At 40.6% G+C, this 25,096-nt stretch overlaps 1 protein-coding gene across 1 annotated transcript in view; it reads right to left on the reverse strand.

Annotated features, from left to right (window-relative positions):
* Positions 1 to 8,096: 8,096 nt before the first annotated feature.
* The window catches only part of ENPP1 (ectonucleotide pyrophosphatase/phosphodiesterase 1), a 147,667-nt gene continuing 130,667 nt past the window's right edge, over positions 8,097 to 25,096 (reverse strand). The window contains exons 23-25 of the mRNA XM_077486860.1: positions 20,133 to 20,265; positions 17,379 to 17,535; positions 8,097 to 10,339 (exon numbers count right to left, since the gene is read on the reverse strand). Coding sequence (XP_077342986.1) covers positions 10,178 to 10,339; positions 17,379 to 17,535; positions 20,133 to 20,265 — 452 coding nt within the window. The 3' untranslated portion in view covers positions 8,097 to 10,177. The remainder of the gene's footprint in view (positions 10,340 to 17,378; positions 17,536 to 20,132; positions 20,266 to 25,096) is intronic.

Consider the following 25,096-nt stretch of genomic DNA (forward strand, 5'->3'; position numbering starts at 1 on the left):
GGATAACATGCTTGTCTGCATACGCTCCAAAACAATAGACAAAAGCATTTATGAAACTTACAGGATTTGATCTTCTTCTGTTTGTCTCCTTTCCTTTTCTCTCCAAATATTGCTAGTGCATTGTAGGAGTCACCCTGTATCCATTCGCCTTGCTTGTGGCTGTTGCCTTCAATCTTGTCCCAGCTTGATTCAAGTTCTTGATATCTGTTCTGGGCTATAAGCTTCTAATCTTTCTTTTGTTTCTTAATGCCATGTAAAGCCAAATACTAGACCATGCTTGCATGCTGTTTGCTAGATTTTCAGCTGTTACTGTAACAACCTTTTTTACTCCAGCCCTATAAAGCCTGGTACACATGAGCACGCGAGCCGAATAACTTCTGGTATCGGTATCGCCAGAAACTGGCCAACATTGAGCCCATGTGGGCAGAAGCCAGTTGAACAAACGGCTTTTATCGAATGGGCATGCTGGAAAACCATATATCCACAAACACATCAATAAACCCCCCCCCCCCCCCCCCCGGCAGACCAATTGGTGCCATCATCGAGAATCTGTCTAGAGTCGTGGATGAACACTTAAGACCCTTGGTCCTTGGTCTACCTTCATACTGTATGTCTGGGACACCATCCACCTCTTGCAGGTTATTGAAGGGATCCACGTACCTGGTGGCTCCATTTTGGCCATCATAGATCTGGAAGCCCTATATAGTTCAATACCACACACCAAGGGTCTTGCCTGTATACAGAAAGTATTATCTCAAACCAGTCTTCATGAGCATTCCTTTAACAAATTCATACTTCTATCATTTAAATACATATTGAAACAGAATGTTTTCTCTTTTAATTATGCACATTTCCTCCAGGTACAGGGGGTGGCTATAGGAACGTAATGTCTTGTGTGTAGTACCTCTGCGCTCGACCCTATAGGTGTACTGTAAGGGGAAGATGGGCTACTGCTGCAAGCACTGATGAAGGGAAAAACTCTAACCCTAAAAGAAATAAGTAGAATGTGTAATAGTGCTGCGCTGTGAGGGGAAAGGGGAAAAAATAAGGGGGAAAAAACAAGGGGGGAGGGGAAAGCCAAGGGGGAGAACAGAGAAAGTAAATTGTCGGGGGTGAGTTAGACAATCAGAAGCGATGTTACACCAAAAGATAGCTAGTCATAGACCCGCTATATAATCCCTATAATAAATAATATTGAGATCAAATGACAATTATTAAATATTGTGGATCAAAGTGTCATAGTGCTACACATATAATAATATAGCAGGTGCTAAAAATAAAAAAAATAAAAAAAAAGTGCTAAAAATTAAGTGTAAAAACTCAAATAAAGTGACTGGTGCAAATATATATATCGTGAACAACTGAAATGATCACACTTGGAAATAAATCCGTAAAACACTCCGTATAAATAAATAAATAAAGTGCTAACTCCATAAAGCAATCCGTATGCATAAATAAGTAAAGTGCTAAGTGCCAAATAAGTCCCAGCAATATATCACATAGATGAATAAACTGGGAGTGAAAGCAGTGCATCTATTGCTGTCGTGATATTCAGGCAAAAAACAGATCCATGTTTTATGCTGTGCAAAACATGCAGGCAATCCAGTGGCACACTCCTTCTTTCCCCTTCGTGGGATAAATGGATGGGTGTCCCCTTACCTTACTGTTGTAAGGTTACAGCGCATTACAACATATATTGGTCACTATGTAGTTCCCTCTCTCTCTTATACCGGATGGGTTTGTTGCAGATGAACCTCATGAAATGCAAGAAACCTAGCCAGATAGCGTAGTATTTTCCAGAAGTAGATATTTTAATTAAACAAAGTTGTCAGGCTACTCACATTTTAGAAGATAAAAACCAGCATTGAATATAAACAGAACAGTAGACAGTCACTTCCGGTCTCTCTCTCTCTTTCCGCACGTGTTCGTCACTGTCACGTGACTTCATCAGGGATTCCCTAAAATATCTACTTTTGGAAAATACTACACTATCTGGCTACATTTCTTGCATTTCATGAGGTTCATCTGCAACAAACCCATCCGGTATAAGAGAGAGAGGGAACTACATAGTGACCAATATATGTTGTAATGCGCTGTAACCTTACAACAGTAAGGTAAGGGGACACCCATCCATTTATCCCACGAAGGGGAAAGAAGGAGTGTGCCACTGGATTGCCTGCATGTTTTGCACAGCATAAAACATGGATCTGTTTTTTGCCTGAATATCACGACAGCAATAGATGCACTGCTTTCACTCCCAGTTTATTCATCTATGTGATATATTGCTTGGACTTATTTACAACTTAGCACTTTACTTATTTATGCATACGGATTGCTTTACGGAGTTAGCACTTTATTTATTTATTTATACGGAGTGTTTTACGGATTTATTTCCGAGTGTGATCATTTCAGTTGTTCACGATATACATATTTGCACCAGTCACTTTATTTGAGTTTTTGCACTTCATTTTTAGCACTTTTTGTTTTTAGCACCTGCTATATTATTATATGTGTAGCACTATGACACTTTGATCCACAATATTTAATAATTGTCATTTGATCTCAATATTATTTATTTATTTATTATAGGGATTATATAGCGGGTCTATGGCTAGCTATCTTTTGGTGTAACATCGCTTCTGATTGTCTAACTCACCCCCGACCATTTACTTTCCCTGTTCTCCCCCTTGGTTTCCCCTCCCCCCCTTGTTTTTTCCCCCTTGCTTTCTCCCCTTTCCCCTCACAGTGCAGCACTATTACACATCCTACTCGGCTATAGGAACATGCTGTGCCCCTGGCTACACCAACCTGTACCTGGGGGAATGGGAATAATCAATTTTCCCCCACATTTCTATGTGGTACAGGTACATACAGTAGATGATGTCTTCGTCCTGTGGGATGGCCTAGAGGAACTACTTCATGAGTGCCTAGTTGCCTTAAACCATAATGAGGTCAATCTTAAATTCACCATGTCATCAAGTACCACCAATAGCATGTTCTTGGATGTTGAAATTTACAAAAATACTGGTATCTTGCAAAATATTCAGGAAACCCACTGCAGGTAACAATTCTTCATTCATCCAGTTTTCATCCATAGCCTCTAATCAACTCCATCCTCTACAGCCAGTATCAGAGCAAAACACAATTGCTCCAGTGTGGAAGACTATAAACAAGTGCCGAATTGTCTTAAATGACGATTGTTAGAGAGGGGCTACAGTCACAAATGCCTTAAAAAGGCGTTTAATCGTATAGCCAGCATGAATAGACATTAGACAAGATCTTTTATTCCCTAAAAACAAAAAATTAAAATTGGATGGGAACACTAGAATTATCATCACATACTCCAATGAACATGCTAAGGTTAAACAGATCTTTAATAAATACTGGCATTTATTAACATCAGACCCAACTGTAGGTCCTTTTGTTCCTCCAGCCCCACTAGTAACATACAGACGAGCAACATCTGTGGGTGAAATTTTAGTCCAAAGTGAGTTTCAAGGCCAGACACATGGTGATACATGTAAGTTACTTGGCACCCTTCCCTGTGGTTCATGTGCTTATTGCCGATATATGGACACTCATAAAAATATAAGACTACCCAATGGGTGGAATTTCACCCCAAAACATTATGCCAATTGTCAAACCACAGGGTTTGCATATCTCTGCAAGACGATACAAAAACTATGGCAAAGAATCTATCACCATATCCTTGACCTGCAGACCAGCAACCCTGATTGCTCACATGGCAGACATGTAGCACGATTACATAATGGCCACTTTCCCAAAGTGACCATTTTAGTGTTGGATTGAATACATTCTGGCTTGCAAGGAGGAGACTTCAACAAGTTCCTCCAACAACGCGAACTATGGTGGATATCAGATCTAAATGCCATGTCAACACCTGGTTTGAAGGAAGCCTTCAATTTCAAACCCTTTTTTACAAGGGTTCTCTTCTGGAGGCTTTGAGAGAGACATGCAACAATCTACGAGCTGCATGCATTATGTGCCTGCATGCATGCAACCAGTAGTTACATCTCCAATGTGCCTTTGCTGACTGAGAACTTTATCTCAACTTTCACATATATATTAATATGCCCTAACTCTTCTGGTTTGTGTTCTCCCTTCTCTCTCTTCCCCCTTTGGATACATATTTGACCCTCAGGTCATCTTATTTATCATCTTTCCATGTATTTCAATTGATTCTGCTATTATATTGTTTTGTATCTTTAGTACATCTTCTTTTGTATTCAGTTTTTTCTGTGCCTTTTTATCCAGTATTGCTATATATGAGTCTGCTCTCACTTATTTTATTTTTATTCTTGGTCTTATCCTCTTCATGATGTGCCTCTCTGTGCCCTTAATATCACTGCTGTAATGGCCAGCGTTCCCGGGCACATGTGGGCCCCTTTGTGCCTTTCCCGGGCATCCTGGGGCATTGTTTGAGCTTAGTAAGGTGCCTCTTGTGTGGACCAGCGTACTCTTCAGTCCACAAATGCCCAGTATGGTCTCTATTCCATCTGACCGACATACCGCCCACCTAGCGTGTCGACGGCTCACAACATCTGACATCACTGCGACATGTGTGCACAGTGATGCCGGACGCTGCATGTGCTGGGGGGGGGTCACTGTATGACGATTTCCTTAGCAAAAATAAGATGCAGATGTTATTGCGGTACCATCATTGGATGGGCCCACGGATCACCTAACATCCATCTGCCCACGACATTGTTTCTAGCAATTATATGGGCGTATGTGGTTTATGTTTTATATATATATATATATATATATATATAAATAAATAAAAGGCAGTTCAATTAGGCCACCAGCTACACAACCTGGAACTCCAGTCCAAGTTTGATGACATGGTACATCCTCCTCTGCTGAGTAAGTTATATTTGACCATGTTGTACTTCTCTTTTCATATTTGCCACTGGTAGTAACCATGCAAGTTTTCCCTAATGTTATGTTTATTGCCTGCCATGTATGCATTACTTTCTATATATAGTAAGTTTTTGTTAATACCTTGTTCTTACATCACTAGATTATACAGCCTGTCCTGATCATTCCCTGAAGAAGGAATTAATGGTATATTCCGAAACATATTGGGATTCTCTATGCAGCCTTGCGGTTTTGGCCTTCCATTGTGAGATCAACCATGTCTTATAGAACATAGCTGTGCATATTTGTATATGATGACCTTTTATGTCTACTAAATGTGATATTCTTGTCCATTTTTAGACTGTTTTATATTCAATGAATTTTGTACTTTTTATACTTTTCTACATTATCTGGTTTTTCAACCTTTGCCCATAGTCCCAGGGGGCATTCCCTTTGCTTTTTCTATCAATGAAGACTCACAGTGCCCATCATCAATTGCAGCCTCACTGTGCTTTTCAGATCTGTAATTCACAAACCTTTTTCTTTCAGTGCTGTTTGCATATAAGAAAAGTGGCATGCATAGTGCAAACGATCGTCCTCCACACCACGGGAGTTGGTAATATTTTTTGAGGTGGGGGGGGGGGGAGGGACAATTGCCCCATTGCCCTCCTCCTGGAATGGGGTTGCTGCTATGCAAAAAGTACAGGAATGCTGCCGTTCCCATGCGTTCCTGCAGGACTTGAGCCCTGATATTCCCTGAATCACTGATAATAAAGAGATACAAATGGGTATGTTGTAACAAAACACCAGTTCTTGGCTTCCCCTGCATGTACATCTTTCAATAGAAGTTTACACTAAATGCAGTTTAACCACTTGAGATCCGCGCTATAGTCAATTGACGGCTACAGCGCGGATCTCCTTTTCCGGGACTACGTCTATTGACGTAGTCCCGTGTACGAGCGGCCTGCGCGCCCCCTGAGGGGCACGCGCGGCGCGCTCTGTGATCGGCGAGTCCATGTGACTCGCCTGATCACCGATCCGTGCAAGGGGTCGATCCCGACCCCTTATCACGTGATCAGCTGTCAGCCAATGACAGCTGATCATGTGATATAACGGCGCCGGTAATCGGCTATTATTCCTCCTCGTGCTGACAGCGCGAGGAGAAAAAAAAAAGCCGATCACCGGCGGCCGTGATCGGGACATCAGTCCCGATCACGGCCAGCCCTGCTAGCGACCACCTGCCCCCTGCCAGTGCCCACCTGCCCCCTGCAGTGCTCCACTTATTAAAAGTAAGTGCCCCCGTCAGTGCCACCCAGCAGTGCCCATAGTGCCACCCAGCAGTGCCCACAGTGCCACCCAGCAGTGCCCACAGTGCCACCCAGCACTGCCCACAGTGCCACCCAGCAGTGCCACCCACAGTGCCACCCAGCACTGCCCACAATCTGCCTCAAAGGTGCTGCACCCCAGTGCCGCCCATCAGTGCCCAGCAGTGCCGCCCATCAGTGCCCAGCAGTGCCACCTATCAGAGCCACCTATCAGTGCCACCTATCAGTGCCCATCAGTCCCATCTATCAGTGGTACCTATCAGTGCCCATCCGTGCCACCCATCCGTGCCATCTTATCTGTGCCCATCTTTGCCCATCAGTGCCGCCTTATCTGTGCCCATCGGTCCTGCCTTATCTGTGCCTATTAGTGCCTCCTTAACTATGCCTATCAGTGCCCACCAGTGCAGCCTATCAGTGCCCACCAATGCAGCCCATCAGTGCCCACCAATGCAGCCCATCAGTGCCCACCAATGCAGCCCATCAGTGCCCACCAATGCAGCCCATCAGTGCCCACCAGTGCAGCCTATCAGTGCCGCCTAATCAGCGCACTTCAATGAAGGAGAAAAATGACCCGTTTGCCAAATTTTATAACAAACTATTAAAACATGATTTTTTTTTTTTTTTTGCATCTTTTTTGGTTTGTTTAGCAAAAAATAAAACTCCGAGCTGTAATTAAATACCACCAAAAGAAAGCTCTATTTGCGGGGAAAAAAATTATAAAAAGTTCATTTGGGTACAGTGTTGTATGCCCGCGCAATTGTCATTCAAAGTGCATCAGCGCTGAAAGCTGAAAATTGGTCTGGGACTGAGGGGGGTTTAAGTGCCCAGTAAGCAAGTGGTTAAAAAGGGAGCAGAATGTGCTATAATATGTGTACCAAAATAGGGTATGTATAAGGCAAACTGTAAAATTAAACAGTGGTACAAATGAGCAACACTGTTATATTTTATAAAGAAAGTCATTTTTTTATTAACTTTTTTTTGTCCAGAAAAGCTTACCTTAATAATCTATAATGACATTCTTTTTTTATTTCTAGTCTTGTATGATGTACAATCAGTAGAGTGTACTCTGCTTACGAAAGAGCTAAGGAAATGTTGAGTAACTAACTTTAACACTACCCTGAATTTATCTTATGTCAATGCTTATCCTGAGGCACAGTACATTTCCGTGTTTATTAATACAAAAGGTATATACACTTTTTTTGAACTGAGCAGAGGGATTCAGAAAGATTCCAATCTCTCCCAGTTATGAATCAGTCCAGGCATTTTGCAATCTGTACGAGTTGTGTTTTGAAAAGAGTTCCTAAACTTTCAATCTATGCAAAGTCGAGGTATCAGATTTGGTAGATGCTAGCATGCAGAGTCAGACACCTGCCTCATTTCTTTTTCCCTCGTTGATCCTTCTGGTGTGATTCCTGCACTGGATTTTCCAGGTCCAACCACTTTCCTATGAGAGGTGGGCTCATACATATTTCAGAGAATGCAGCAGTTGGAGAAAGAATCCCAGTTCAGGAGTGCACAGTGGCAAGGTCTGGCCACAGAAGTTCCAACGAGATGAGAGAAGCATGTTAGTGATTAGGTTCAACCGCATCTATCAAACACTACTAAATATCAGCTTTAGTCCGACTTACCCTCTAAACACATGTTGAAGTATATGCATTTGTCAGTCCTGTTTATATTGACAAACGGTAAAATTTCTTGAAAGCTTGTCTCAAACATAGATGGTTAGAACCTTATTCAGTGAATAATGTAGGTGCCAAGAGTACGGTGCCATAACCTATGGCAACCAATTAGAACTTACGTCACCAAAGTGCATGCTGTACCCATTTTTCTGCTATCTATACATTTTACTAAGTATGCCATTAGTTATAAACAAAAAAAGTTCACACCACAGGGTTTAAAAAAAAAACTTTTGCTTTATGCAAACACTAAGTATAACAGTAGGCAGTTTAAGTATAACAGTTGAACAGGCAAACACAAAAATACACAAAAATGCAGTGCACTGCTCCCAAACCATAGGTCGGGTCCATTCTCCTAAAGACCCAGGTACCAAATATCAGTGGGGGCTTGTCATCTTATAAATTATATGAGCCTGGGAAAAGGAGAAAAAGGCAGCTGCACTCCAGAAAAGTTCAAAGACAGGTTACATTATTGTTCTGGGCCGACAAATAAAGAGTCCCTGCCTTGGACTTCATTCTCTGGTGCTGTTCACACATAAAGCCCAACTTTATGGGTGAAATGCACATTGGACGAGGTTCCAGGCGGGTACTCTTTGCATGTTTGTCTGGAACAATAACATTACTGGAGTTTAAACCTCCCTAGAGTGCAGCTGACTTTTTCTCTTTCCTAAACCAAATCACAAAGTTTAAATAAATACATATAAATGAATTGTCTTACCTACCAAAAGGTTTGTAATTCTGTTCAGTCAGCCTTGTGATACAGCCATCCTAGCCAACAACATAGGCAGGTCTCTAGCCAAGTGCTAGTATGCTATATAGCTTGGTCAATTACCAAAGAGCAACAAAGTTAAACTGACAGTAACAAACAATATAGCCATGACTAATGCAGAATATTGTCCCTCCTTATTCTAGTAGAGTGCTGATGTAAAGGGGATTATGAAGCTATTATAAAGTCATAGTTCTGGCACTTATACTGGCTTTATTAAAAAAAAATATATATATATATTTTTTTTAGGGGTAAATTGGTTTTAAAATAAGCTACTTAAAATGTCTGCTTGTGATTCAATTTGCAGGATAATCCAAAGAAACCAGTGCTTACAAAAATGCTGAGACTGCCATTGCTGATCTTTCCTTTTAAATATATACCTGTCTGTGATGCTGAGCCAATGGCTTTGACACTTTCTATCACTTTCTATGTCACTGACCAGAAAAAAGGATGGACATCAGAAATTCTGGATTTGACTTACTGCACCCTTGCAGATCAGTGCAACAGCCATCCAACTATTTTTAGGAGGTAGTCTGCAATGGCAGCCTTCATATTTAATTCAATACAAGTTTCTGTATATTACTATTGCTCATCGCAATGCCGAACGCTCAGGAAATGTTAACGAATTAAAAGTGACCGGCCTGCTCAGCTGCCAGCTTTGGTCCCTATTAATTATCAGGAACCAGAGTGGTTCCCAATTACGTGATCACTAAGACAAAGTAATCACATGCAAACTGAAGACTTCATATAGAAAAAATGGTTTAGGCTTGCACAAGCCAATCTAGCTTGAAGATGACAGTGTGTCTCTGTTTAATACTGTAATTGACTAATACAGTTAAAGTATTAAAAAAAGATATGAATTTATTTGATTATAGATGTATGTTACATTTTTATAAGCTATGCTATAATAATTCAATGTTGTAAAAATTATTTAGATATGCGATTTAGATTAGTTAATTCAAGTTATCTGGTGTATGCTGGCACTGCTAAATTTCACCTAGGCATCTAGGAACCTCTGGACACACGTTTAAAACTGACCTACACTAATTCATTTATTGCCTCCAGAAATGTAAAATAAACATGCTAACTTTGTTAAACTGCAACTGTAACTTTTCCTCTGTACTAATTGTTACTTCTGTTTTGATACCGTACAGTCAGATCCCAACTAAATGTGTATTCCAGGGAAAAAGCACATTTTTGAGCATGTGACATGTTCATGAAAATCTTTAGGTTTATTTTCTCCCAGACTCTTCATCCATTATATGATTTATTTACCCAAGGGAGACTTAGGCATGTAGCATGTCTTTCAGTTACTTAAGTAGTTTCTATAAGAAATAATTTCCAAAACTGTAAAAAAAAAATGTATTTTGAATAAAACCAAATCAAATAAGAAACGTTTCCATTGGTGATTGAGAAGCTTTTTCTCTTTTGCACCAGTAAACAGCAGTATAAATGTTAGTGTCCCCCATACAGAAACACAAACTTTTGAAATGTAGTAGCTCTGGTTTGTAAAATTAAATTCTTTCACACTTTCATAAATAATCAGGAATGAATGTTTTGAATTGTAAAAGTTTAGAAACAGAATATTTGGTATTGTGAAAAAAGCTTAGTGCAGCAAGAAGTTCAACATCCCTCACACGGGCTGCGTGAAATCGAAGAAGTTGTTCAACCCACAGCGATTCATCCTTATCATCCTGTAAACACAAAAGACAATGTAAAAGAAGAGATTAGAACAACAATCTCTTAAAAATAAAAAATCCCATACCCCTCTTTTAAAGAAGCATACTTACCTAGGTGGATGCAGCATCAGTCCCCTGCCAGCTCTGAGACAGATTTCTTGGTTCTCGCAACTCCCCAAGCGGAGAGCTGGTCAGTCACCGCTCTCTGCTCTTCAGTCGTCACCCCCCCCCCCCCCGGAGCAGCCAGCTCAGGCTCCCAGTGGGCTCACTGAGAGACTGAGCCGAGTGCCGGTCCAGGCATGTGGGCAGATCCCATCCATATGGTCACGATCTTTCCCAAGCCTGGACCCACTCTGTGACAACAGCCGACTTCAGCCCGCTATCCGCTGAAAACAGGTGAAGTACAGCTACATGAGCCAAATTACCCCTTTAAGGTTCCCCGTAGAGAAATTAAAACAAAAAAGTGTGGCGCTTAGGTGGCAACAAACCACATGAACCAGTAAGGCACTAATTCAAGCAAAGAAAATTACATACACTTCAAAAAAAGAAAATATGTGTAAATTACTTTGTATATCAAGAGATCTTACTCCCAGGTGGAAGAGTGCATGAACCTCATGCACACAAAAGGTTCAGGTAAATAAAATTAATTTAACATATACAGTCCATCAAGTGAACGTCTAACAGTCCTTGAAATGTGTAATATCAATCACAATTCCAAACTTGAGGTGACGTGAAAAAAGGTGAAATTCAACTTCTGAGGTGTAGAATAATACCAACACCACCGTGATAAAGAAGGGGAGAGGAGGCTTACCAAATGACGTGGACTCAGAGGAAGGCTTACGCCTCTCGAGTCATATGGGCCTGTAGGTTAGCAAACCAGATAATCATACATCTAGTATGTAATCTCCCGCAAAAGTTTAGCTAATCTATTTATGGCCAAATGGGAGGACGACGTCGTCTTTGCTATGGATTACCCTCAGTTGAAACTGTGGGCTAGATACATTGATGACGTCCTCCTATTATGGGCAGGTACATCTGAAGCATTAAAATAATTTTTTTCTGTCCTTAATGGGAATGATAGAGGGATAGTCCTATCCTATGAATCTAGTATGTCTAGGATTCATTTTTTAGACTTGGGAATAGAAATTTCAGGACATCAGTTCGTGATGAGCACACATTTTAAACCCACAGATAGAAACGGGTTTATACCTGTGGATAGTTGCCACCACAGAACATGGCTGAACTCTGTTCCTAAGAGTCAATTCCTGCGACTTCGCAGGAATTGTACTGATATCAACACATTTAAAATACAGGCTGATGTTTTGAAGTCTAGATTCTTGGATAGGGGCTATAGTGGGGTTGATATCAATAGAGAATTGCAGAAGGTTTTGGATATTGATCGAACTTCTTTGCTGGGTGAGAGGCATCGTAGGGAGGATGATGGCCACTATAAATGGTCCTTCCTAACACGGTTCTCTACACAGCACAAACAAATTAAGAATATTTTTGAAAGACATTGGAGCATCCTAAGGAACGATAAAGTCCTGGGACCTCTCATACCGGAAAGACCCAAGGTGGTCTACCGGGGTTTACCTGCATTGAAAAGTAAGATTGCCCCCTCTATCATCAACCCCCCTGTAAAACCTATGTTCTTTCACAATTGGACAGGTTACTATCCATGCAAAAGGTGTACGGTTTGTCATCATAATAGCAGTGGACGCGGCAGCACTAAGGAATTTAAATCTACCGTAACGGGCCGCACTTATAAGATCAAACAGTTCTGTACCTGTGCCACAATAAATGTAGTGTATCTACTGACTTGTCCTTGTGGCAAACAGTATGTAGGTAGAACTATAAGATCATTCACCACTCGTGTGTCGGAACACATTAACTTAATAAAACTCGGGAGCGTGAAACATACTGTGGAAAATCTTTCATATCCAAATATTCACAGTCTCGTTTATATTTTGGATATTTGGCGGGCATCTCTGATGGGGATAATGCTATATGTAAGGATAATAAATATACATGGAGGAGTTTTTAATATATACACTTCCGGAACATGTGACCGGAAGTGCCAAGTGCTTCCGGGGTCATTGGTTATTTTGGGGTCATTTTGTACTTATAAGCGATGCTGTTTGGGGGGTCCACACCCCAGAGGACGGCTGTTTAGTTGAAACGCGTCGGGTGGAACCCCTTACAGACATTGCTACTTTCTGACTATGTTATTACGATTGAACCAAATGTGAGTGTAATTTTATTATTATTTTTTAATAAATTGGATGTTAAAACGGTATCACGCTATGCTAGTTTTCTACTTCCATGGTCTTTGATACCTGAGCCCCCTATTTCCGTGGGATGAGCACTATAGGAGGATCGCTACGGATGATTTCATGACCTGAAGACTTGCGGGAGATTACATACTAGATGTATGATTATCTGGTTTGCTAACCTACAGGCCCATATGACTCGAGAGGCGTAAGCCTTCCTCTGAGTCCATGTCATTTGGTAAGCCTCCTCTCCCCTTCTTTATCACGGTGGTGGTGGTATTATTCTACACATCAGAAGTTGAATTTCACCTTTTTTCACGTCACCTCAAGTTTGGAATTGTGATTGATATTACACATTTCAAGGACTGTTAGACGTTCACTTGATGGACTGTATATGTTAAATTAATTTTATTTACCTGAACCTTTTGTGCGCATGAGGTTCATGCACTCTTCCACCTGGGAGTAAGATCTCTTGATATACAACGGAATTTACACATATTTTATTTTTTTGAAGTGTATGTAATTTTCTTTGCTTGAATTAGTGCCTTACTGGTTCATGTGGTTTGTTGCCACCCAAGCGCCACACTTTTTTGTTTTAATTTTTGTATGTTACTGTGTAGTCTTCAGTAGTGTTGGCAGCTGGGTAGAACACATCTTTTCACAGCGCAGTATTTTTTTTACACCTTTAAGGTTACCCGTAGAGGAAAAATTGTCACGTTGGTAATGGCATGTAGTAAAGTATCTACCTGTCGCCACACTTGTCACTGGTTATTGTGCTGTGTGTCTTATCTTGGTAAACAGATACAGTGCATACAGTGGTGTGAAAAAGTGTTTGCCCCCTTCCTCATTTCCTGTTCCTTTGCATGTTTGTCACACTTAAGTGTTTCGGAACATCAAACCAATTTAAACAATAGTCAAGGACAACACAAGTAAACACAAAATGCAATTTGTAAATGAAGGTGTTTATTATTAAAGGTGAAAAAAAATCCAAACCATCATGGCCCTGTGTGAAAAAGTGATTGCCCCCTAAACCTAATAACTGGTTGGGCCACCCTTAGCAGCAACAACTGCAACCAAGCGTTTGCGATAACATGCAATGAGGCTTTTACAGCGTCCTGGAGGAATTTTGGCCCACTCATCTTTGCAGAATTGTCCTAATTCAGTTACATTAGAGGGTTTTCGAGCATGAACGGCCTTTTTAAGGTCATACCACAACATCTCAATAGGATTCAGGTCAGGACTTTGGCTAGGCCACTCCAAAGTCTTCATTTTGTTTTTCTTCAGCCATTCGGTGGTGGACTTGCTGGTGTGTTTAGGATCATTGTCCTGCTGCAGAACCCAAGTTCGTTTCAGCTTGAGTACACGAACAGATGGTCGGACATTCTCCTTCAGGATCTCTTGGTAGACAGCAGAATTCATAGTTCCTTTTATCACGGCAAGTCTTCCAGGTCCTGAAGCAGCAAAACAGCACCAGACCATCACACTACCACCACCATATTTTACTGTTGGTATAATGTTCTTTTTATGAAATGCAGTGTTCCTTCTACGCCAGATATACTTGGACACACACCTTCCAAAGAGTTCCACTTTTGTCTCATCGGTCCACAGAATGTTGTCCCAAAAGTCTTGGGGATCATCAAGATGTGTTGTGGAGAAATTGAGACGAGCTATGATGTTCTTTTTGCTCAGCAGTGGTTTTCTCCTTGGAACTCTGCCATGCAGGCCATTTTTGCCCAGTCTTTTCCTGATGGTGGAGGCATGAACGCTGACCTTAACTGAGGCAAGTGAGGCCTGCAGTTCCTTGGACGTTGTTGTGGGGTCTTTTGTGACCTCTTGGGTGAGTCGTCGCTGCGCTCTTGGGGTAATTTTGGGCAGCCGGCCACTCCTGGGAAGGTTCACCACTGTTCCATGTCTTCGCCATTTGTGGATAATGGCTCTCACTGTGGTTCGCTGGATTCCCAAAGCTTTGGAAATGGCTTTATAACCCTTTCCAGACTGATAGATCTCAATTACTTTCTTTCTCAATTGTTCCTGAATTTCTTTGGGTCTCGGCATGATGTGTAGCTTTTAAGGATCTTCTGGTGGACCTTACTGTGTCAAGCAGCTCCTATTTAAGTGATGCCTTGATTGTGAACAGGTGTGGCAATAATCAGGCCTGGGTGTGGCTAGAGAAATTGAACTCAGGTGTGGACAACCACAGTTATAGTATGTTTTAACAAGGGGGGCAATCACTTTTTCACACAGAGCCATGATGGTTTGGATTTTTTTTCACCTTTAATAATAAACACCTTCATTTACAAATTGCATTTTGTGTTTACTTGTGTTGTCCTTGACTATTGTTTAAATTGGTTTGATGTTCCGAAACACTTAAGTGTGACAAACATGCAAAGGAACAGGAAATGAGGAAGGGGCAAACACTTTTTCACACCACTGTATTTGTCAATTATTTATCTAGAAGAATTGAAATTTGCCCCAGATATCACACCCAGACTTTCCAGAAAGTTAAACTACCTTGAACATGGTTCTGGCCAGCTCAGTAGATAGTTTTTTTTTAAAAAAAAGGCCTGGATTCTTTCCTAAATGCACATAATATAACTGGATACTAATGTTTATCGGTAAAGATGATCCAGGGAATATCTGATTGCATCCTGGGGGATCGGGAATGATTTTTTTTATCCTCCGCTGGAGCAAATTAGGTATATGAAGTGTGTGTGTGTGTGTGTGTGTGTGTGTGTGTGTGTGTGTGTGTGTGTGTGTGTGTGTGTGTGTGTGTGTGTGTGTGTGTGTGTGTGTGTGTATTTTTCTCTTTTGGTTGAACTGGATGGACTTAATGTGTTTTTTCAACCAGACTATGTCAGCTATGAGATGATGCCTTCTGATGGATGGAAATGCTTGATAAGCTATCTATAAACAACCCAATATTGCACCATATTGGACAATGTGTGTCTATTTAGAGCTATATATGGGGAGGGGAGTCTGGCCCATGTCAGGTTAGCATGTAATGAATAATCCTTCCATGTAAATAAAGTTGGCAACCAGGTAATGAATACAATTTCTCTTTATTTCATCCAAGGAGTAAACGTTTCAAACAGAGCTAATACTAATGCGTTTCAGCCCATCAAGGCCTTACTTATAGTTCAGTTTGGACTAAATAAAAAGAAATGTTATTAATCCTCACCTGGTTGCAGACTTTTACTACGTGGAATATCTCTCGTGTTGTGGGGTGGAGACAGTAAGTCAGTCACAATGAGTGGAAACAGAGCTCTTGCTGGCCCCCAACTGCATAATTGGGTTGCAGTGCCATTATTTTGCCGGTATGTAATGAATTGCCAAAGTGATAAAAACACATCCCTTTTCGTGACGTTGGTAAAAGATAAAACATCCAGAGGATGTAAACACTACAGGACAGGCAGAGCTAAGCAGATTTTATTCAGGACTACCTTTTTTGCATTTCAACAACAGCTATGGATTTCCTCAAAAAGTAACATGACTGTTCTAGGTGCACAATATCATTTAGTGGGTGAACATGACAGGTACAGCCTAATCACACTGGATGAAAGGCAAGGGATACAGCATTTTATACGCTGCCTCTTTGGTACAACTTGTGACCAATGATGCGTAGTGGTGGAGAAAAAGCTACACTAGGGTATTGGATGTTTAAATTTTAATCTGTTTGAAGGAATAAAAGCTATGTGGACCCTCAAAACAGTAAATTTGGCACAAACGCTGTCTTGACCACCCAAATAAAGACTCCTAACAACACTAAAAGAAACATGTTACCACATTGTAACCACATACAATCCACCATTAGAAGGGATAAGAAAGATAATCAAAGAGCTGCAACCTATCATAACAGAGATAGAAACACTGAAATAAATATTCCCAAAAAAAAACCAATGCTGGAGTTTAGGCAAGCAACCAATCTGAGATACAAATGAATTAGTAGGTAACTTTGCTCTGATTACAGAAACATAAAGAGAATGAAACCTTACAACAAAAATACTAAAAAAGTCGTGCAGCCACATCAATCACCCACAAGACACAATAGGAACCTTTAGTATTACAAAATTGCAGATCCATTAATGTGTTTTACTTCATTCAAAGTACAACCAGGGACGTTACAACCATTAAAAGAAAAGATCTTCATAGACATATTATAAAAGAACACAAAGAAGATGATTACGGCACACCTGTGAGACATAATTTCTCACAACTAGAACATTCTTTAATATTTTGGTTTTTAAAAAGGAATAATAAAAAAAAAAAAAAAAAACTCCACACAGGAAAGGAAAACCTTTCAAACTGTGTATGATAATTCTGTTAGACAGGAGAGCTAATAGGTTAAATGTGGACCTCAGTTATTTTAATCAATCCCAAACAGTTTTAAGTCCTTTCTCATTTCTGCGACTCTCTCCCCATCCCTCTTATTTCCGGAGTCCCTTTTAAACTTCTTATCTAACATTCCTAATTCTATTACCCAATTCTTCTCAGAGATTGTTCTCTTGTAGATTTTTCCCTAAAATTGTAAAGCATCTTTGTATATCAGTATATGCTTGGACTCTAGAAAAAAGGGGGTAGGCCCTGAAAACGTTTCCTGAAAATCTAACTGTTAGTGCAAATAAAAAATAAAAAAAGACTCTCAAATGGTACTCAACTGTGTTGTTGCAAGTGCAGTTATACAGCTATTATTACCTCTTTACACATGTCTAACCACTAGGGTGAGCTATTGCCTTGTTTTACATGAAAAGCTTCTATTTCAGACAAGGAACGAAAGCTCAACTTACAGCACAACTTTCACTGTTTTCTGTCTTATGAGGCACAACATAAGATATCACATCAAGAGGTCCAGTACACAGCAGCAGAGATTCCGAGGAATTTTTACAGCTGGTTAGAATAATATAGTAGTGAGTTGGAATGTAAACATCTGTATCCTTTGACCTTCTGCAAAAAAACATAGTAGAAACAAAAAGTCTTGTTTAAGCAAAAAAAAAAAAAAAGAAAGCGATTTGTGTGTTCCACAGTAAATGTAGCCTTTTACATTATGCAGCAATATGCTTTTACCTGAACCTGTACTTTTCCTCATACTGGGCACAAAATAAAAGTTTCATGTTACTGTATGGAGTATAATCATTTATATTCAGCTCCCTCCCCTGCAGCTGTTCACACCAGCTTACCCAGAAGTTACCAAGTAATTCCAAGTATGTAGAAATGTGTTGCACTCCCTTTGTCTCCCTATAATGCCGTATGTGCGTGAGTAGACCACTGCAAGGCTTTAACACTTTCATGTGGAAGTAGGACGATTGTCTACAGCCTGTGTTTAATTTTCATCTTTGCGTGGCGGGATGAAACTTCTATTGGAATCTTTGGGTGAGTCAATGTGGGATTCAAAAAGCCAAAGACAAAGTGGAAGGTAAGTATGTGTTTCTTATGCTACATATAACAATATTAACCTGTTACTTTGCCCAGTATAAGCAAAGTATATTTCCACTTTAATTCAAATAAAATGCTCTTCTCTACGACAGTTTGTGCACATTATCTGCCTATACCTATTCACTACTCTGCTCCATGGCTGCGACGATCAGCTTAATCCTCAAAATCCATTGACAGTACTTACACCTGGTTTCTAAGATGTACTTACTGTATATATCCTTACTGCTACAGCATACTGTAGAGGCATAGTTGTTTTAACTAGTAGCTTGTGTAAAAGAAAAACACTAGGGGGTCTATTCAGAAAAATAAAGCTTTGTGGGAAAGCCTCAGCATTTTCACAGCCATCACAAATAATCCATATAATGTTTTTAATAGGAAATTCACATATTATCTTCAGCTAGTGGCCACAATACAGCATTTTCCGCAAATACCACAATCAAGAAAATACTGCATTATGGCCACAAAATGGAACGGAGGATCATAGGAAATGCAAACATTAGACACCCCACAGGAAATTATTTGCAAATGATTATTATACATGAAACCCTTAGTATCTTTATCATGAGGTTGTAAACACCCAAGAAAAAAAAAAACACGCAAGACAAAAAGGCTTGCCTTAGAAAGAAGTCCTCCAGTGGTGCCTGCACACCACTAAGACAGCTGACATTTTCCTCTGTGTTTAACGGGTTTGCAGGCTCTGGTGCAGGAGCCACCAGTCATGCACAAGACCCTGAAAGAAATGGCACGGGTGGCCGTTCCTTCAGAGCACAAGCTCCAATGACGTAATCAGCGGTGTATACAGTAATTATCTCCTAAACAGTGCAAGTTTAGGAGATATTTACAGTACCTATAGTTAAGCCTTACCTATAGGTACAAACAAACCGGGGGGGGGGGGGGTTACTTCCTCTTTAAGAGAATGAAAAATTAAACTCTGTCATTGCAATAAGGGAGAAATTAAACAGCACTATGTTATGAGAACATTAAAGCCAAACATAATTGGCCAATTCAGACACACCAAAGCAATATTTCAAGGAAGTTATGGGTACATCTTGGCAGGGGAAAACAGAAGCTTTGCATGTAAAACCCTCTCAGCCAAGTGACGGATTCTTCTCAATGCTGTAAAATATGTGTGTGAAAACAAAAGCTCAAGTTGTGCTAAATTGTGTTGTTGGCAGCTAAATGTCAGGCAGCACTAGGTCACAAGGGCTTTTATTGCAACATACTGAAGCCTACTAGATTTAAAAGCTCCATTTGGCATATGCCGTTTGTTTTTCTTTGTAAATCCTCCAGTATAAGAAATAACGCCAGTTTTCATTACTGACCAGAATCCATTTAATCCCACACATCCTGTAGTAAAGGATTGCTAACAGTCTTTACCAAAAGATAGAAAATAGGAGCAAAACAAAGAGTGTAGAACTGTGGACCAGACCAATGGTAGCAAGTCCAGCAACTAAAAAGTAACTTTAGTCTTTGCGTTTAGGTACACGGACTTCAAACTCAGAAGCAAGTTGAACACATATGAATTACACTGGTTCTGTGGCTGATTAAGGTGGTAATTAAACTCACTTGGCGCCTTCTCTGCATTAAATTAGCCTGAGAACCCGTGTAATTCATATGTGTTCGGGTTTAACCAACGAGCCCTTAATGGGATATATGAATGGGAAAAGGGGTTAAAAAAAAAAAGGTAAACTCATACCTCTGGACTACATTCACTTTTTAGTATAGTAATAACAGTTTGTGTACATAGGCGTGTGTCAGCTCCTGAATTACTTTTCTTCCTCATACTGTACATGTTGTTGTAAATGCAAAAAACACAAAAGCAGCCTGAAGCAACACATGTGAAAAAAGAAGTTCATAGCAACTTCAATTTAATTAAAAGCAATACAATAGAATACTTGCTCTTGTTTTATGTGGCTTTTTGTAGCACTGCGCAAATCTTGCACAGATGTTGAGTTCATGTGTTCATTAAAGCAAGCATGCTTTCAAAAAAGTAGCACGATAATGTAATTAGGATATTTAATTTAAATACATGGTTTGAAACTGTACCTGTGTATCAGAATAACTGTTACAATTAGAATACCAGATTTTTCAAACATGTTATTACTTACTGCTGAATTTGTTCAAAACTGTCGCACTGACCATCAAAATCATAATCAAATATAGGACCACTAATAACATTAACACCATTTTTCTCTGAAGCGTATTTTAGTAATATGACATTCTGGAAATAATCCCAAATGACTGAAATGAAAGAAAATATTATGATTAAGGAAAATAAGTATCTTTTTTAAATACTGTAGAAGCCTAAGTTATAACATTACTATGTGCTGTAAGATAAGGTAGAATCATACAGTAAACAAGGGCAAAAGTCAATGAAGTTCAATCAGCTAAAATTTACCATTGATCTTTCAGCTGGAGTCCCAAAACATGGTTGCTATGGGCTACTGCGGGTTAATATTCTTTCCACTACTAAAAAAGCAATTCTTTCCTTTCCCAAAGTAAAAAAAATAAAAATAAAAAAAAACATTGCCAAATATGAACTATTTAGCTTATAAAGAAGTCACTGGTGTATAATTTGTGTTCTAGTCTGTCCCAAGAGACTCAGTAAATCTCCCATCAGGTGAGAGGGAGCAGGTGTCGTTATAACTGGAATACATGGGCACCAATAAAGCACTGAAGATGTTTTAGCCATTTCTCATTAGACATTGAGTTCAGAATCGCAATTCTGACAAATTTTTCGGTGTTCAGAAATTTGGATGCATCCGAATTCCGAATCACAATAGTAACGTTAATTATCCACAGCGCTGTCCTTCTCATGCTACTAGTAACACAGCATTAATACCATACATGTCCTTATCAAATATACTATTCTGCAGTAAACATAATAAAACAAGAAATCAAAAATAAAACAAGAAAAACAAAAATGGTAAGTCCCAATATATTTCAAAAAGGGCTTCTTGCAAAGGGACTTGTAATTAAAGTGCTGCAAAAAAAAAAACTTCTTAAAAAGGTACTCTAAACATAGAATAATGCTTCAGTGCAACTGGTCTTGCTACTCAGTGCTGCATGCAGTACTCAGGGCCCAGTGTCACTCACCAGATAGTAAGCATCTCATGATGTGAAGCATATTAGCCATTCATCCCTGTTGTCCTTTTTCTTTCAAAATTTTTTATTCTCAATTCACATACAGAATATACAGTACATTGTTAAAATAGTTTCGGTATAACAAAATATGTAAAACAATGAAACAAACAACTTGCGACATCATACTCGATAACACGGTACAGACAAGCAAATGCGTATGCCGCGTAGAGCTGTACGAAGAGTATTTACTGGAACATATAGCGAACAGAATTGAAACATTCCGATTGTATCGGAGTCAGTTAGTTTAGATACACTCTTCCTCTAAGTTAGTTGTAAATAGAGGAGAAATGGTACTGCATGTACAAAAGATTTCCATATAAAGAGAGGGGAGGAGAAGGAGAGAACAGCTAGAAGAAGACAAAAATAAAGGTCGGAAAATAGAATGACGGGAAAGGGGAGAAAGAGTAGGAGAGAAGAAAAGAAGTAAAGTCGGTCAACCGGTCCGTACAGACCCAGGCCCTCATACGCTTGAGACCATCCCAATTCTGCCCCTGTTGTCCTTTTTGAACTGATTGTCATGTTGGAACGTTTTTACTTATTTTTTCTACAATAAAGAAGCCTTTTATACGGAGTGCGGCAGTCCAGGACCTTTTTCGTTTCTCACTCACCAGATACTTTTGACTTTGTGCCTTTCAACATCAAAGCCTCCAAGGCCTATGGACATTCCCCTCCCGTTTCTTTGCAAGGATGATCTGCACCACCTCTCCACCACCTATAATCTCCTCCAAGCTCTCTGTATCAGTTCAGCATGCCACAGCCACCATGTATAGGAATAGAAGGGGAGCCCACATAGTGTAATAACTTTTTTATTAAAAATAAACCATAAAACTATTCCATTACACTCACTTGCACAATGTTTAAAAAATGCAGTAAAACCATGAAATGCCGAAGTGCCTTGCATTCCACTGACCGGAAATTACATCATAGAGTATTCCCTTTCAACGTGTTTCGACAGCCAATAAGGCATCTTCAGGGGCACCAAGTACTGCATGCAGTGCTTAGAAGCAGGACCATGTCACAGATCAGCAGCGGAGCTGATCTGTGTCTCACCTTTACTGCAGTGGGTCGGCTGGCATCTGTTGTCCACTGTCTGGTGTTCAGCTCTGTGCACTTTCCATGGGTGTCTACGCCCTTCACCTGTTGCCTAATATATGATTCCTTCCTGCTACTTCCTGTCCAGCCTTCATGTGCTTCTCTATTTAAACCCCTTTCAAACCTGCTACTGGTTGCTTGAGCAACGTTTGTTCCTAGCTCCCCTGTGTAACCTGTTTACCTGTCTTCTCGTGATCTGATCTTCTGTGTACCGACCTGGCTTGTTCTGATTACGTTGTCTGCAGCCCGCCCTGACCTTGGCTCACTACCTGGCTTTCCTTGCTTCATCCATCCATCCATCCTTGTCTACAGTGTCTTCGGGTACTTCCCTAGCGAGCAGGGTGAACCTGGGGTTCGTGACCTGGGGTCAGCACGCAGCTAAGTCCAAACCTTCGTGAGAGGGTCACTGGCGGAACACCGGCTGACTCTTAGATTCCACACCCTGGGGGATCCCGTGTCACCTGCTCGCCTGAGGGTTCGATGTAAGTAGTACCGTGACAGTTTGCTCAAGCAACCAGTAGCAGGTTTGAAAGGGGTTTAAATAGAGAAGCACATGAAGGCTGGACAGGAATTCTGGACAAGTATTGGCTTGGAGCCCTCCATGCCAACGTCGGTGTATTTCCAGGGTGCTACCTCCTTCTTCCATTCCTCTTGCTGAGACCTCCACAACTCCCATGTTGCCTGCCCAATATCAATCCTTCCAAGATGTTTTCTGCAAAAAAGGCCGCCGATCGCCTTCCTCCTCATAGAGACTTTGACTGCTCCATTGAGCTTTTACCTGGGACCGCTCCTCCCCGTGGCCAAGTCTTCCCTCTATCTATCCCCAAGACACAAGCCATGTCTGAATACATTTGGGAAAACCTGCAAAAGGGTTTCATCAGAAAATCTAACTCACCTGCCGGAGCCGGGTTCTTCTTTGTAGCGAAAAAAGATGGTTCACTCCGTCCATGCATCGACTACAGGGGTCTTAACGCCATCACCGTGAAGAACCGATACCCTCTTCCTTTAATTTCCGAACTCTTTGGCAGACTGTGAGGTTCTCATATCTTTACTAAATTGGATCTTAGAGGGGCCTACAATTTAATAAGAATCCAGGAAGGAGACGAATGGATGACCGCCTTTAACACCTGGGATGGGCATTATGAGTGTCTTGTGATGCCCTTCGGCTTATGCAATGCCCCAGTGGTCTTCCAAAACTTTGTTAACGAGATCTTTCGCGACCTTCTGTATGTCTGTGTTATCGTATATCTAGATGATATCCTAATTTTTTCGCCAGACTTACCTACCCATCGTCTTCACGTAAAAACTGTGTTACAGCGTCTACGGGACAATTGTCTATACGCAAAATTGGAGAAGTGTCTATTTGAACAAACAAGTTCCATTCCTGGGCTATATAATCTCACAAGGTCTCTTCATGGACCCAGCCAAACTTCAGGCCATCTCTGAGTGGCCTCAGCCCTCTGGTCTTAAAGCCACCCAACGCTTTTTGGGCTTCACCAATTACTACCGCCAATTCCTTTGCAACTACTATACCTTGGTGGCTCCTATTACATCGCTCACCCGCAAAGGTGCAAATGCTCGGCTCTGGTCCCCTGAAGCCATTGAAGCTTTCCGCAAACTCAAGGCAGCCTTCCTCTCTGCCCCTATTCTTCTGCGCCACTCTCCAGCTATGGGTGTCGATGCCCTTCACTTGTTGCCCAATATATGATTCCTTCCTGCTACTTCCTGTCCAGCCTTCATGTGCTTCTCTATTTAAAACCTTTCAAACCTGCTACTGGTTGCTTGAGCAACGTTTGTTCCTAGCTCCCCTGTGTAACCTGTTTACCTGTCTTCTCGTGATCTGATCTTCTGTGTACCAACCTGGCTTGTTCTGATTACGTTGTCTGCAGCCCGCCCTGACCTTGGCTCACTACCTGGCTTTCCTTGCTTCATCCATCCATCCTTGTCTACAGTGTCTTCGGGTACTTCCCTAGCGAGCAGGGTTAACCTGGGGGTCGTGACCTGGGATCAGCACGCAGCTAAGTCCAAACCTTCATGAGAGGGTCACTGGCGGAACACCGGCTGACTCTTGGATTCCACACCCTGGGGGATCCTGTGTCACCTGCTCGTCTGAGGGTTCGCTGTAAGTAGTACCGTGACAGGCCAGTTGCACTGAAGCACTTTTCTATGTTTGGAGCACCATACAAAGTTTTTTTGCAGCACTTTAAATGCAGGTCCCTTTGCAAGAAGCATTTTTGAAATATATTGGGACTAACAATTAATTTTTTTATTTCTTCTTAACTGCAGCATAGTATATTTGATAAGGACATGTATGGTATAAATGCTGTGTTACTGGTAGCATGAGAAAGACAGCACTGTGGATAGAGATTAATAGGATGAAAAACTGCCCAAACAAAGATTATTATTCATGCTCTTAAAGTGACAGTGCTGTGGTAAATTTATTACAAAAAGTAACGTATCTAAATGAATCCTCTGAAATAAATTGAAATTTGTCCAAAATAATTAAAATTTGAATCAAATTCGATTTATTGCAATTCTTAGATGTGAAACATTCGGCCACATTCAAATTGAAAAAGATTTGAAGTTGAATGCTGAAAATTTTCAGAATTTGGGTGAATTCAATTCAGTAAAATTCAATTTGGTCGAATTCAGAAAATTCCAATCAAATTCAAAAACGAATAAATGAAACTAAACTAAATGAATTCCGAAAAACAAAGTTAATGAGTTAAAGATGTGTTTCAGATTTTCCACTGGAGTGATTTTTACTTCCTGTCCTGAAGTAAGGATAAATGTCCTCATTAGAGAGAAAGAAACAAATATCAGGAGCTTCTAACAA

This window comes from Lithobates pipiens, unplaced genomic scaffold (genome assembly GCF_037356315.1).
Source record: "Lithobates pipiens isolate NorthernLeopardFrog02 unplaced genomic scaffold, aLitPip1_a1.2 Scaffold_18, whole genome shotgun sequence".
NCBI lineage: Eukaryota > Metazoa > Chordata > Amphibia > Anura > Ranidae > Lithobates > Lithobates pipiens.